The 13,178-nt window shown below is 32.8% G+C and overlaps 1 protein-coding gene across 12 annotated transcripts in view; it reads left to right on the top strand.

Moving 5' to 3' along the window:
• The window catches only part of Cyrib (CYFIP related Rac1 interactor B), a 141,748-nt gene that overhangs the window by 106,949 nt on the left and 21,621 nt on the right, over nt 1-13,178 (top strand). For 11 of the 12 annotated variants that reach the window (XM_076835749.2, XM_076835747.2, XM_076835756.2 and 8 more), the window contains 2 exons: nt 4,339-4,421; nt 11,246-11,367. In XM_076835749.2, coding sequence (XP_076691864.1) covers nt 4,349-4,421; nt 11,246-11,367 — 195 coding nt within the window. In that variant the 5' untranslated portion in view covers nt 4,339-4,348. Of the gene's footprint in view, nt 1-3,327; nt 3,408-4,338; nt 4,422-11,245; nt 11,368-13,178 lie in introns of those variants that run through there. The other variant, XM_076835754.2, reaches the window with a different exon arrangement.

Below are 13,178 nucleotides of genomic sequence, written 5' to 3'. Positions count from 1 at the left end.
GACACTTTCTGCAATTCTGTCCTACATGTTGACTTCCTTTTTCTCTGACAGCCTGGCGTCCTCTATGGCAGGAAGCAGGCTGCCACATGTTCCCAGGCCTCACATTCCTCAGGCTTTGCTACTAGAAATGACTCGTAGTTATGTCGCTCCACACTGCAGCAGTAATGGCAGCAAGTAATCTGCCAGGCATGGTACTAAATGTTTTGATTGTGTTTTCCCTTTAATGATTTTAGGGACCCTCTGCATTGAATATCATTATTATTTTTTTATAATTTTTTTATTATAGTTGAACACAATACCTTTATTTTATTTATTTTTATGTGGTGCTGAGGATCGAACCCAGGCCCTTGCACGTGCTAGGCAAGCGCTCTATTGCTGAGCCTCAGCCCCAGTCTTGCAGTTAATTTTAATAATGTATGTTTTACAGATGACAAAGTGGAGGTATGGAGAGGTTAAGAGATTTAACTAAGGTCACTAAGGTTGGAAGTGACAGGGTTTTAAACCCAGGTAATCTTGCATCCCTACTAGAGCTGATAGTTAGGAGCTATAATTCAGTCACATTGAGGTGGGGGTTTTTTTCATATTAAAATAAGGCAAACAGGTATGGTTTAAATTTTTTTGTTTATCTTTGTAAAACACAGGAGAACTAATAATGTTATAATGGAACAATTTTTCAGATTTTTGAAAAATTCCACGAGTTTTTGTTAAAAAAGATATATGGTGTGGTTTCCTACGTAAAAAGTTTGTGTTCTGTATGCTATAGGATAGGAAGAGTTTCTTCATTGGGCAATAGGGGCATTTGACAAAGACATTTTTGGTTATTATAATAACATGCTGGGGAGTTGATTCTGGTTTCTAGTGGGTTGAGGTTCAGGATGCTGCTGAGTATCCTCCATTGTGAAACAAACCCTACGATAAAAGAATTTTCCAGCTCCAAATGTTAATGGTGCAATGAGAAACACTATGCCAGATAAATTGAGTCAATTTTCACGATCAGTGTCTGTATATGGGGAAAAAGAATTCTAAATCATTGAGGACTTTTAGCATCAACTATCAAGTATCATATCAAGTGGTGAGAAACATAGACCACATTAGACTGGGTGCCTGGAAGGGAGAACCAAATAGTGCAATAAGTTGCAGAAGGGCCGCAGGAAAATGGGGCAGACATGTTGGCTAGTTGCAGTATTTTCCCCACGGGTGGATTGTGTGCACATAGGTAAAATGTTAAAGAAACCAAACCTTTCCCCTCTGCCCCAACTCATATATTGATGCTGATCTCCTACAGAGGACTAATTTTGATAGCATTTCAGCAATATTTTTGACCAAAATGGGCTAAAGAGAGTTTTACTCTGATTTAGGAAATTTAAATTATTTGATAAATTGAAGACTTGTGTGTCAAAAGAATTACAACCTTTGTTCATTTTAAGAACTGATATTGGGATTATAGGTATAAAAACAGCCACCATTTTTTAAGTGCTTTCTGTATGCTGGATATTGCAGAGTCAGTGCTTAAATCTTTAAACCTTTGTAATAACCCTTTAAGACTGGTACTATAGTTGTCTTTGTTGTATTAGTAATGAATCCCAGAAGTTAACTACTGTTCTTAAATTCAAACAGGTAGTAAACTAGAGTTAGGATTATGGTTTGATTACTCTTAGCACTGGATAGTCTATTGCCTTTTTTGTGTTGAAAACAATTATGGTTCATTTTCATGACTTGTTTTGCACCTTTGGTTGCAGTTTTGATATACTAGATAGTTTTTGTATCTCTAATATCAGTTCTTGTTAATGAGAGATTCATATATTTGGAAACATAATCCATATATGTTTGAAAAGATAAAGCTTGTGAAAAATATTTTCAAATGGTTCTTTCAAAAACTTATTGAATAAATGTAGTAACTAATTTAAGGTAATTTGGATGTGATGATTTATGAAAAGTGCTTTTCCTTAAATATAAAGGCTTGTATTATTAAACTTTTTTACGTGTAAGATAGTTATTAAGGAAATGTTTTCTCAGTAAATCTATTTCATTTCACCTAATTCATCATGTAAAACATATAAGAACATTGAAATTCTATGTAATAGAAATATTAATGTAAATAAGATAAATTTTGGAGGAATATCATTTGAAAATAGAGATACCATTCAGTATTTATCTTCCTTGCAAATAAATTTGATTCTTATATAACATTTTATGAGAAATGTATGTTTTGTTCACCCGACTTTCACACGTGAATTTATCTCCTCTGGGAAACTGACCATAAGGAACATAACCATTGTTGGGGACTAGGTGGAGGAAGGGGGAACGGAGAGCAGGTGATCATAAATGTTTGTCCTTTTCACACTTCCTACAATGGGTGTGATAAGGTGTCTTCTTTCATTAAGAAAAATATTATGGTTTTTGTTCCATTTACATCTGCCTGCAGCTTAGTTTTTGGAGAAAAAGCTCTGTAGTTGATGGGGGAAGTAGGGTGTGAGTAACTCTGATGTCACAGTTTGCCTTCCCCTTTTTTACTCCAGTTTCCAGGTTTGAACCTGGTTTCCCAAGTGTTCTGACAGTGCTTTCCACCTTCATTCTCACTGAATTATGGCAAATACTTGGACAAGATTTATGCCAGTGCCTTCTTTTTATTTTCTTTTGCTCTGCAAATTTACCAAGTTGTCATAATTGCTCACTCCTTATTTGCTGTATTAGCTTTTGAGTTTTATGTATGGTTGTATATAGTTGAATATTTAATTTAAGACTTAAATAATAGAAGTTGATTAATCTTAGAAGATGTAAGAAATGTTGGAGTTGGTTTGGTGATTTTTAAAAATGGGTCATGTTAAAAAAAGGGTCATTAATTGGTAACTTCCTTCAGTGTAATGTTTAAATGTGGTTAAATACTATCTTCTCTGTTTTCCCGATAAGATTTAATTCAGCAAGAAGAAAAATATTGCACTAATTTAAAAATAATGGTCTCAATGTTTACTTAATTGAAAATTTTAGTTTTGCTGTTAATTTAAATTTAAAATATATACCTCAAAAATTTTAAAGGATCAACATTAACAGATATTAATCAAATGGAAATATTGCAAGTTATATGTAAAAATATAATCTTTTTTTCCCCACTTTGCTTTATGTAACACTTTTGACATGTGGAAAAGGACAGGATCTATAAACTTAGACAAATGTGCTTTTGTTGTTCCAAATTTTCAATGCCAGAAGCATATAACCCTGCACCTGTTGGTAATTATGAACAAGCCAGCCTTTGCCGAATCCCAGGCCTCTGCTTAAAAAATTTTTTTTACTGGAACTAAATGATGTTGCCATTTTTATTTTTAGGTTTGCTGGCATGGGTAATCTCATTAAGGTGCTAACCAGGGACATAGACCACAATGCAGCACATTTTTTCTTGGACTTTGAAAGTAAGTCTCTTTAGCCCTTCACAGCTGGTGCATAATGGTAAAGGTGAACGATTAATTATATTCACACCACAGTGAAGGCCAGCCAGAATATTTGTTAATTAAACATGGGGGATCAAACCAAGTTTGCATGATTTTTTTTCTTAATTGTAGGCAAACATCACCATCATACGTATAATTCTTTAGTTCTTCATTTGCTAAAATCATGTTGAGTCTGTAGCCAGTGCTGTCCTTTCATTAGTCCATGAAGCAAGTAGCCTTATGATGAACATTCTAATAGTATGCTTTAGTGACTATGCCAAACACTCTGTTTGCTTATAATCCTATAATAATTTTCTTTAAAAAATAATAATTGTGCTGCATATTTGGAATCAATGCTTTGAATAACCTTCACAAATTATTAATGATTCAAATTTGATTGAAAATATATGCTGTACTTAATGGCATATAGGAAGTAAGTTTTATATTCTGCTATTTTAGGATGAGAGTCAAAGGTGAGCTTTGAAAGCCAAACCTCTTAATATTTGGCTTTGAAATATATTGTTGTTTCAGTGCTATACTAACAAAATTACATGTGAGTAATTCTTGATCAGAATTTCTTTTTCAGAATACTAGCACTATTGGAATACTTAAAGAATTTTTCATTATAAGGCCAATAATGAAACTTGTCTTGGGAGAATTTTAAGAAGAATTAGAGCAACAGTTGTGTCATTGTGTACAGGAAAAACCACATTTCACCTCTAGGTCTTCCATACCAACACCTTGAGAACCCGGTTTGCTGTCTGCCAGAGCACAGTCTGGGTAACCTGAAGGATGAATTCATGGCCTAATGAACATTTTCCCTGTTACTTTTTTTTTTTTTTTTTTTTAATAAATTTCAGATGTTCTTTTTTATAAAGGGATATTTTCTCTTTTCTCATTCTTGTCTTGACAGGTACCTTAACATGGGGAATCTTCTTAAAGTTTTGACATGCACAGACCTTGAGCAGGGGCCAAATTTTTTCCTTGATTTTGAAAGTGAGAAGATGATTTTATATCTATTTCTCTTTGCCTGCAGTAGACTGCGTTTGTCTTGCACTTAATGAATGTTTCCACTTCGCCATCTTTTTAACTGCTTTGCATGACTGAGCTGTGAATTGTTTGAGTAAAATTTCTGGTGCCTTCTAGAACTGGAAGTTAGATTTTATATAGATTAAATTCTGATGAGAAAAATGTCTTTATTTGAATTTTTATAAGACATTTCATATTTCTTAGTTGGAGATTATTTTATAATTTGAGATATATGCTAATGAAACATTTTTATGAAAAAAAATTTTGGTGGAAAAGAAAAATACTACCTCAAGATTTGTTAATGCAAGCAGTCTTTGGGGGAAAATTGTATTCCAGTTGAAAATTGACTAGGTTTCAATTACTCTGTGTATGTTAAACTATTTTAAATATGAATTCTGTTCATGAAGGCCATTCAGAGCTCAGTATTTGGGCATAATATTAAAAGGTAAGTGTGAACCTAAATTATTTAATCTTTGCAGATAATTTGAAATGTTAAAAACGTAATTTTATGTATTTATTTCAGGAACTCATTTTTCTAACTCTAAATAAAAAGAAAAATAATAGGTTCACAGACCTTTAAGTAATTTGCCTTCTGTTTGTTTTATGTTGCATGACCTATTGTAATATGGTCTAAGAGTGGCAGGTAAGTGTCATTGACCTCTGTGCATGTGTGCAAAGCTTTTGCTTTTTTGGCTGATGGTATCGCTTTAGCTTGTCTGGTTTTCAAATTGAGAAAAATGATATTAAATTGGTCTTTTAGCGTGAATGTTGCTGTTTTAACTGATCATTAGAAAATTGTTAGGAAAGGGTGAAGAGATAGCATTTAGGTTAAATCTCATGATTCCTTACACTTTATCTGAAATTAAAACATTTGAATAGATTCCTAAAATTTAAGACTTTTTCTTTTAAAAATAAAATGAATCCTTAAAATGAACCCAAAGAAAGACATTGTCTTTACTACCAACTTCTGTTTAGTTTTTATATAGTTTATTCTATGTTATGAATCATTTATACTTTTTTCCCTTTGAGCCAGAGCACTTGTTATATGAACACATCAATTTATAGCATATCTCCATTTTATAGAATATTTGTGGTCACTGATATTTTCAACATTTACTACATTCCTATAAATGATCTGTTACACTTTGTGTACTGTGTGCAGGCTAGTAAAGAGAAGTAATGTCAATATCAGGACCATATTAAATTGTTGGGTTTTTTTTTTTTTTTTTTGAAGGGGAAAATGTTTTAGATGTATTAATTTTCTTGACCCTTCTCAACAATTTAACAATGCTATTTTAAGTGCATGTTTAGCATGACTTTTAATCAGCTTGGAGATGTTGAGCAAATTGCTGACTTTTAAGATTATTCTTTCAGAGGAGGCAACTTACATGAAAGCTGTATTTTAGTTTATTTGCATCTGTTTCAAACTTGGTCTTGTCTATTTTTCTGCTCTTCTCTCTCTCCTTTTTCCTCTTTGTCCCCAATTTTTTACATTTGCAGAATCTTGGCTTTGATATAGTCAAGATCTTGTTCAAGACTTGGCACTTGATCTTTTTATAAATCTATCATTATGTGGTGGTACAGTGGGAAGCATGAGGTTAAATGTAGTATTTAAAAGATTATTTGTCTTGACTTTTCCAGTCTTAAGGGGATTGGGTCATTAACATAAAATTTTAAATGGCAAACTTAGTAGCAGGCAAGGGTTAAAATTGCTAAAACAGTAATATCTAATAATGTAGAATTACATCGAAAGTATTAATTTCTTAAAGGCAGATAAATTTAAAAAATGATTCCTGTTGCCCCCCATCTGCCAATGTAGAACTTTTATTTTGACGCTTCCTGGTATACTGTACTATAAGTGAAATCTAGTGAAAACATACTATCATACCAGAACAGAGTTCACTTGTTGTTACTTTATATTTTTAAATATGTTTTCCTTTGATTCTAACATTGGTGTTTTCTTTTTTCTCTCATCTTTTTGTGTGTGTTTCTTCATTTGGAAATACGCATGTGTGAAACATTGCCTTATCTTTAGACTACATAGGAGCCTTGGTCCATCAAAGGGACCTCTCAAATTTTTTTTACCACATTAAAAATTGCCCAAACAGTTAATTTACCTGTTCCTAATTATTACTTAGAATAAAGCCACATTTTTTTATTAAATGGAGTAGTTAATAATACTACATTGCTTATTTCTAGATATGTAGTAATATTCAGGCCACCAGTTCCATCATTCTAATTGGTTAAATCTTGCTCAGTATACCTCCATAGTTAAGCAATATAGAAATAATTCCATGTAGATAAATCTAGCTTTTTATGTACTAATTTACATGCAAATTTTGGTATACAAATTAAGTATTCTAGTGCATTTAAAATATGATTTAATGAAATCTTAAGAGTTTACAAAATGAAGACCATCTTTAAATAAGTCTTTATTAACTGTCCCCTTTCCATACCGTTTTTCTACTTCAGTTTAATATATGCATACTTTCTCCTGTATACCAGCCAGAAGGTGCTGGGGATGCAAAGGTAACTACATTCAGGGAGTTCTCAGTCTGATAGCACAGCATAGACAGAAATGTGAACTCATAGTTTACTTCCATAAGTTACATTCAAGGCATATATCAGAAGGTATTAACTTAGCAAAGTGTAGATTGGACATCACCGTGGAAAACTTATCTTATGGTGGTGTTTTAATTGGATTTTATTTAGAAGGTGAAAAAAGCCATTTTAGTGAAAGACACTGTAGAAAGAAGCAGCAACTTACAAAGACCTTAAGGCATGATAAGTCATTCTGTGTTTATTAAAACATGCTCTTTGGGCAGGGGGAATTTTTTTCCTTAAGACAAATTACATCTATATGATAAAATTTCATTTTTATTTTATTTCATAGTGGCAGTTAAGATATAATCCCAGTATCGCTCCATAAAATTTTATAGCAGTTATGCTGATAAAAGTATGTGAAAAACACTGAATGGGAGCCCATAAAGTCTCTTCTCATTCTTGAAATTTCCTACTATTTTATAACATCATTAATTTATTGCTCATTCTAATGACACATCTTTAGCTTGCATACCTTGGAAGAAGTGGGACACTTACTGTTTTTATGTCCCTTCTTAATCTTAGCAGAGTACTTTGTAAGTAATAGAAGTTTTATATTTGTTAAATTTATATCCAGGTAGATCAGAATAGGAGTAGGAAGTGGTCATTCATAAATGAGAACTAGAGTACCCTTTCTCTGATTCTTTGTTTTAACAGTGCCTTCCCTTTGACTTGTACATTTCCTCCAATGTCTTTTTGTGTTGCCTGTTTCCCCACCATCATTTAAAAATGTAGGTATCCACTCTTTAGGCTAACTTTATTTTTTTTTCCATTTTCTCACATACATTTTCAATTGCTTTGATCCTATACTTGGAAGTTTATTTATTCTAGTGGCATTTAAAATTTTCTTTTTATAAAATTATGTAGGGTTATATGTTCAGAGAAAAAAATGCATAATAGCCTCCTTTAATTCATGTTGGAGGATTATTTATTGACCCTTCTCATTCATTCAAATAATATTATAGGAAATTTAGGTATTGATTTATATACTTTACCAGTGGTATGGAATGTACTTTTTAATTTTTTTTTTTATTTTCTTTTTTAGTTGTAGATGGACACAGTGCCTTTACTTACTCATTTTTTATATGGTGCTGAGGATAGAACCCAGTGCCCCAAGTGCTCTACCACTGAGCCACACAACCCTAGCCTGTATAATGTACTTTTTAAATATACATATAATTTTTTAGTTGTAGATGGACACAAAACCTTCATTTTATTTCTTTATTTGTGTATGGTGCTGAGGATCAAACCCAGTGCTCACACATAAGAGATGAGCACTGTACCACCGAGCTACACTCCAGCCCCTGGAATGTACATTTTGATCCCTGACTTAATGAAGCTTATAGAGATGGATTGAAATATTTATGCGTGAATGAATATAATGTCAGATTAAAGCAGAAAGACTTTATTATAATTTTTATGTTGATTTGCTTTTTATTTTTTTCCTTTCATAGCTATTTTGCCATTCCTTTTAAAATATAATATCTTCAATTTTAGCAAATATGTTAGTGAATCATCTTCTGTTACCCTAAGGAAACAGGTGTGAAATTATTAAAATAATTCATTTTTATCTTTAAACAATCAGTGTGTCTACTCTCAGTAGTAGGTACATTATTTTGCAATCAGATAAGGTTTCTTTAGTTATCAGACTGTACATTTTTCTTGAAATAGTAAAGCCATTCTTTGCTATGAAAAAATCAAAGTGACAAGTCTTGGTTGCATATTATATAAGGCCATTTTTTGAAAAAATGCTTTGTTTTATACAATCTTTTCCCTCCCTAGTATTTCACTCCTTTGCATGACTTGCTTCCAGTAAAGTAGCGCGTACCTGTCTGCTGTTTTCTGTTTGTCTTCATTTCTACAGCAGTCTTCAGCAGCTTTCAAAATTATAAACGTGACTTTCCGTGACAGTCTAACAAATGTTTAACCAGTGTGGTGCTGGGTGTTTTCCCCAGCCTTAGGGGAAACTTGAATCTTCTCCTTTATTTTTAAATTTCTTTGTACTTATTAAACCTTTACTAGTATTAACTACTTACAAGGTCTATTTAATTCTACTTGAAACTGTTTCGTCTGTGTGTCTCAGTGTCATACTTTTGTGTTAACAACTAGTCACCACACCAGAAATACAGTTTAGTGTTTTCAAACTTCACAATTGCTTTAGATGTATAATAAAATATTGTCCTTTGTCATGAATTCCCACTTCATGAATTCAAACTATAATATGTGTTTATTATTGATGTTATGTCTGTAGTTCCACAATTCCATAATGAAAAAGTATAAAATTGTCACTTTTGCATGTAAAAAGTATTTTCCTCTGCTGCCTCTTGTGTAAGTATTAAAGTTATGGGTGTGCCTTCTTTTCAGTTTGTGTCTAATTACGACTTTTGAAAATGATGGTCTGGCTAAATGTTATAAAAATTTACTGCTATAATGACAAATCCTGATTTTTAAAAATCTAGTGATGCCTTTGTAGATTTGGACAGAGTCTTTAGTGTTTTAATTGGCTTCTTCTGTGTAATTAATTACTTTGTCGTAGCATTTTTATTTTTTTACAAAGTTTTGAAAAGAAATTTGAAAAATAAGGGAACAGATATATAAACACAAATTTTATAAATTGGCTTTGCATATTAGTGTTACTTAATTGTTGTAGTACTGTTTTAAATATGTTAAATTTAAAATTTGGTACTGCAATTGTTGATTTTTTTCAAATTATATGTTGTACATTTTTGATTAGTTGGCAGGTTTGATGTTTGGAATTATGACTTGCCCCTAGCACAAAATAAAGTTGTAATTTGAAAGCATCTTTATTCCTAGTTTCATGTGTGAATTAAGTTTCTTTTAAATTTTTTAAGTAAAGGAGTAAATAGATCATTTTGCATGTGTGGGGAGGTGAAGTGGTTATAGACAGTCTAGGTACTGGTTTTATAAGACAAAGAGATTTATTAGAAGTGTTCTTAATTCATCTTATAAATTTGGACTGCCTCCCTTCGCTCCTATTTTAGCATGGAGGAATCCTGCCAGCATAATTTTCCTCTAAAACATTATGGTAATCATAATGTTTATCATTTTAAGTGCTTTATGCCTTACCTTCAATGTCAAGTGTGGTCTAGTTGGAAAGATTTATGAAGAAATGTGTCCTTGTGGAGTCCCCCTTTTTCCTTAAAAAGAAAGGAAGAAAGAAAAAGAAACAAATGTATTAAAAAGGTTTGGCTTTAGAGAAACAGGTGACCAAGTTTTTAAAAATAGGGTTTCTGTTATCTCAAGTCTAGCAGAGAGAAATCCAGATTTCATCACCATTAGCATATGTTTTCTGGCTAACACCACAGGTGGTGAAAATGCCCATATGTTGTCCCTGATTATGTTTTTATAACTGTTTTTTTCCCTCAGTTTTTCTCTCAGTACCAAGTGTGTAGAAACTCCGTATTTGCTGTAGTATTTAAATTTTTCATTGATAGTCTTGTAGTTTCGCTTATAGTATCTTAAAGTATCTTGCTTTCACCAACTCAGGAATTCTGTAACAGTTTTGTAATTTGAACTTCCTCTGTGCAGAAATCTTGGCCTTCTGTTAATCAGCAGTGAAGTTCAATGATATGGCCTTAGTTTATTCTTAAATATGTATACCCTGCCCTATGTGATCTTATTTGTCAAGACAATTCAAAATGGTCCCTAGAAAAGAGTATCTAAAAACTATTTTGAAGTTTTTACTTTTTCTTATCAGAACTCAGTTGTTAAAGTGAACTTTAAAGGAAAATAAAGTAGTGTTAGTCTTAAACTGTAGATTAGCAAGATATTTTAGTAGGCTTTCATTTCTGTTGCATTAAAATAAATAATTATTGATGCATCTACAGTCACTAGTGAGTGACAGTGATCAATGTAGTAGAAAAAGAGATGATAAAGAATATCAGAGTTTACATTTTTAATTTTAATTTTTGAATAATTTACTATACCAAGTCATAATTTGTAACCTAAATAGTAATATTTGGTGCTCTCTTAAATCTCTGTAATTTTTATAAATGTGAGGCTAGTTATTCAAATGTATAACTGTGGAAAAATTATTAATCTTTTCTAAGTGCAAAGTTAATATTGAATAAATGTAACATCTTTGAAAATTTGTGTGAATTGCTTAGAGTTTACGTGTATTAAAAAAATTCATGTCACTGTAAATTTTCTTGTGCTTTCCTGCTATTTAGATGCCCAGCCTACAGAATCTGAGAAGGAAATTTATAATCAGGTGAATGTAGTATTAAAAGATGCAGAAGGCATCTTGGAGGACTTGCAGTCATACAGAGGAGCAGGCCATGAAATACGAGAGGTAAAATGTGTTTATGTGCTTTCTAGGTAAACTAATATTAGCTATGTCTCACCTCTTTTTAATGTTATCTAATTCTTCATTTCATATGAAATAGTACATATAAAGAAAGAACATTGGGCATTATTTTGGAAGTGTTTGCAGTGATACAAGGATGAAAACAGTGTTGACAAATGTGTAGTTTATGTGTTTTTAAGGAAGCTTCATTGTTTTGGTTGCTCTTGCATTTGAAATTTCCATTTCCATGGGGAACTGTGTATGTTTTTCTTTTTCTGGGCAGTGGGGAGAACATGACTTCTCTGTGGCTTCATTCTGCCAGTATTTTTTTGTTACTCCTAAGCTGTTTAGGAGAATATTGAAATCAACCAGGGTGTGGTCTCTTCACCTCCACTTCCCTCCCCACTGCCCTCCTTTCCCATGACTGCACCACAAGAAGGTGTGTGGAGTGCTCTGTTTCAAAAGCTTTCCTGCCCATTCTCTGAACTTAACCAGGCTTCCAGTCCTCTCCTTTTTAATTTCTTCTACTTTTCAGAAATGCTGGTTCCCTACCTCTTTACCTTTATTCTCCATACTTTTCTGGAACTACTTTTCAAATTATTCTTTAATTATTATTATTATTATTATTATTATTCCTCCTCCTCCTCCTCCTCCTCCTCCTCCTCCTCTTCTTCTTCTTCTTCTTCTTCTTCTTCTTCTCTTCTTCTTCTTCTTCTTCTTCTTCTTCTTCTTTCCTTTTCTTTTTCTGACTTTCCCTCAGCATGTACTTACTCAGTTGTCCTAAAGACATAGAGAAATTCTCTAGCCTCTGGACCTGAATCTCATTTTTTTTCATTACCATATTCTAAGGCAGGGCCCACTGTTTGTTTTTCATTTTCCCCACTTTCTGCTTCTGTTATTTTCAGTGACAATGAGTGCAGAGGTCATCAAAGACCATTCTTTTGGTCTTATAGTTCCTATCTTACTTGATTTCTCTTCTGGCACTTGGACTACTGGTGAAGGCAGAGTAAAGTGCAGACTCTAGAAGATGACAGTTCAAGAGATACTGTGGTATTGGATATTTAATGTAAGGGAAGAGGGAGAATTGATTCCATGGCTTTGGTGTGGTTAGCTTCTGGGGACTTACGGAGAGAGTAAATTCCATTTCTTGCCTCTCCTGCACTGGATTGCTTGTGCCCTGCTGTCTTGCACATGCATACTTCCTTGTTTTTGTCTGGGTTGCCCTTCTTTTATTTTCCTGTTGAATTCCTATCCTTCCTTCCAGTCTTCTACTTCCGGTTACCCCTTTGCCTGACACTGCACACATATTTCTTTTTTGATAAACAATATCCTTTGTAAAACCATTGGTACTGGTATTTATTTCTCTACCATTATGCCCCCCAGTTTGAGGAGAGTGAACCTGGTTTCTTGCATATTTGGATATTATCAGCACCTGGCATAATGTTTATTAAAAGCTGTTAACTGCTAAAGAAATAAGTATATAGCCTTAGAATAATCTTAGAAATATTATTAGCTTAAAACCTTAAGATTTCAGTAAACAAAGGCATGTAGCTGCTGCTGTGAACCAAGTTCTCTAAACATTTAAACATTTTGAAAAATCAAACATGTATGGAAAGGAAAGATTTAAATGTTAAGTAAATCATAAACAACTAATTAGTAAAATCGTTCTTTTCCTGTAAGTCTTACCAGTCCACAAGTTGTTCTAACATGATTAATGGTGCTACAAATGTGGCTCAGTGGTAGAGACATGCATGGTGCCTGGGTTCGATTCCTAGCACCATAATATTAATATAATATAAATGCTAGATAGTGTCTTC

Source organism: Callospermophilus lateralis, chromosome 16 (assembly GCF_048772815.1).
Source record: "Callospermophilus lateralis isolate mCalLat2 chromosome 16, mCalLat2.hap1, whole genome shotgun sequence".
Lineage (NCBI taxonomy): Eukaryota > Metazoa > Chordata > Mammalia > Rodentia > Sciuridae > Callospermophilus > Callospermophilus lateralis.
The sequence above is the reverse complement of the archived record's forward strand: the minus strand, read 5'-3'. Positions and strand labels throughout refer to the sequence as shown.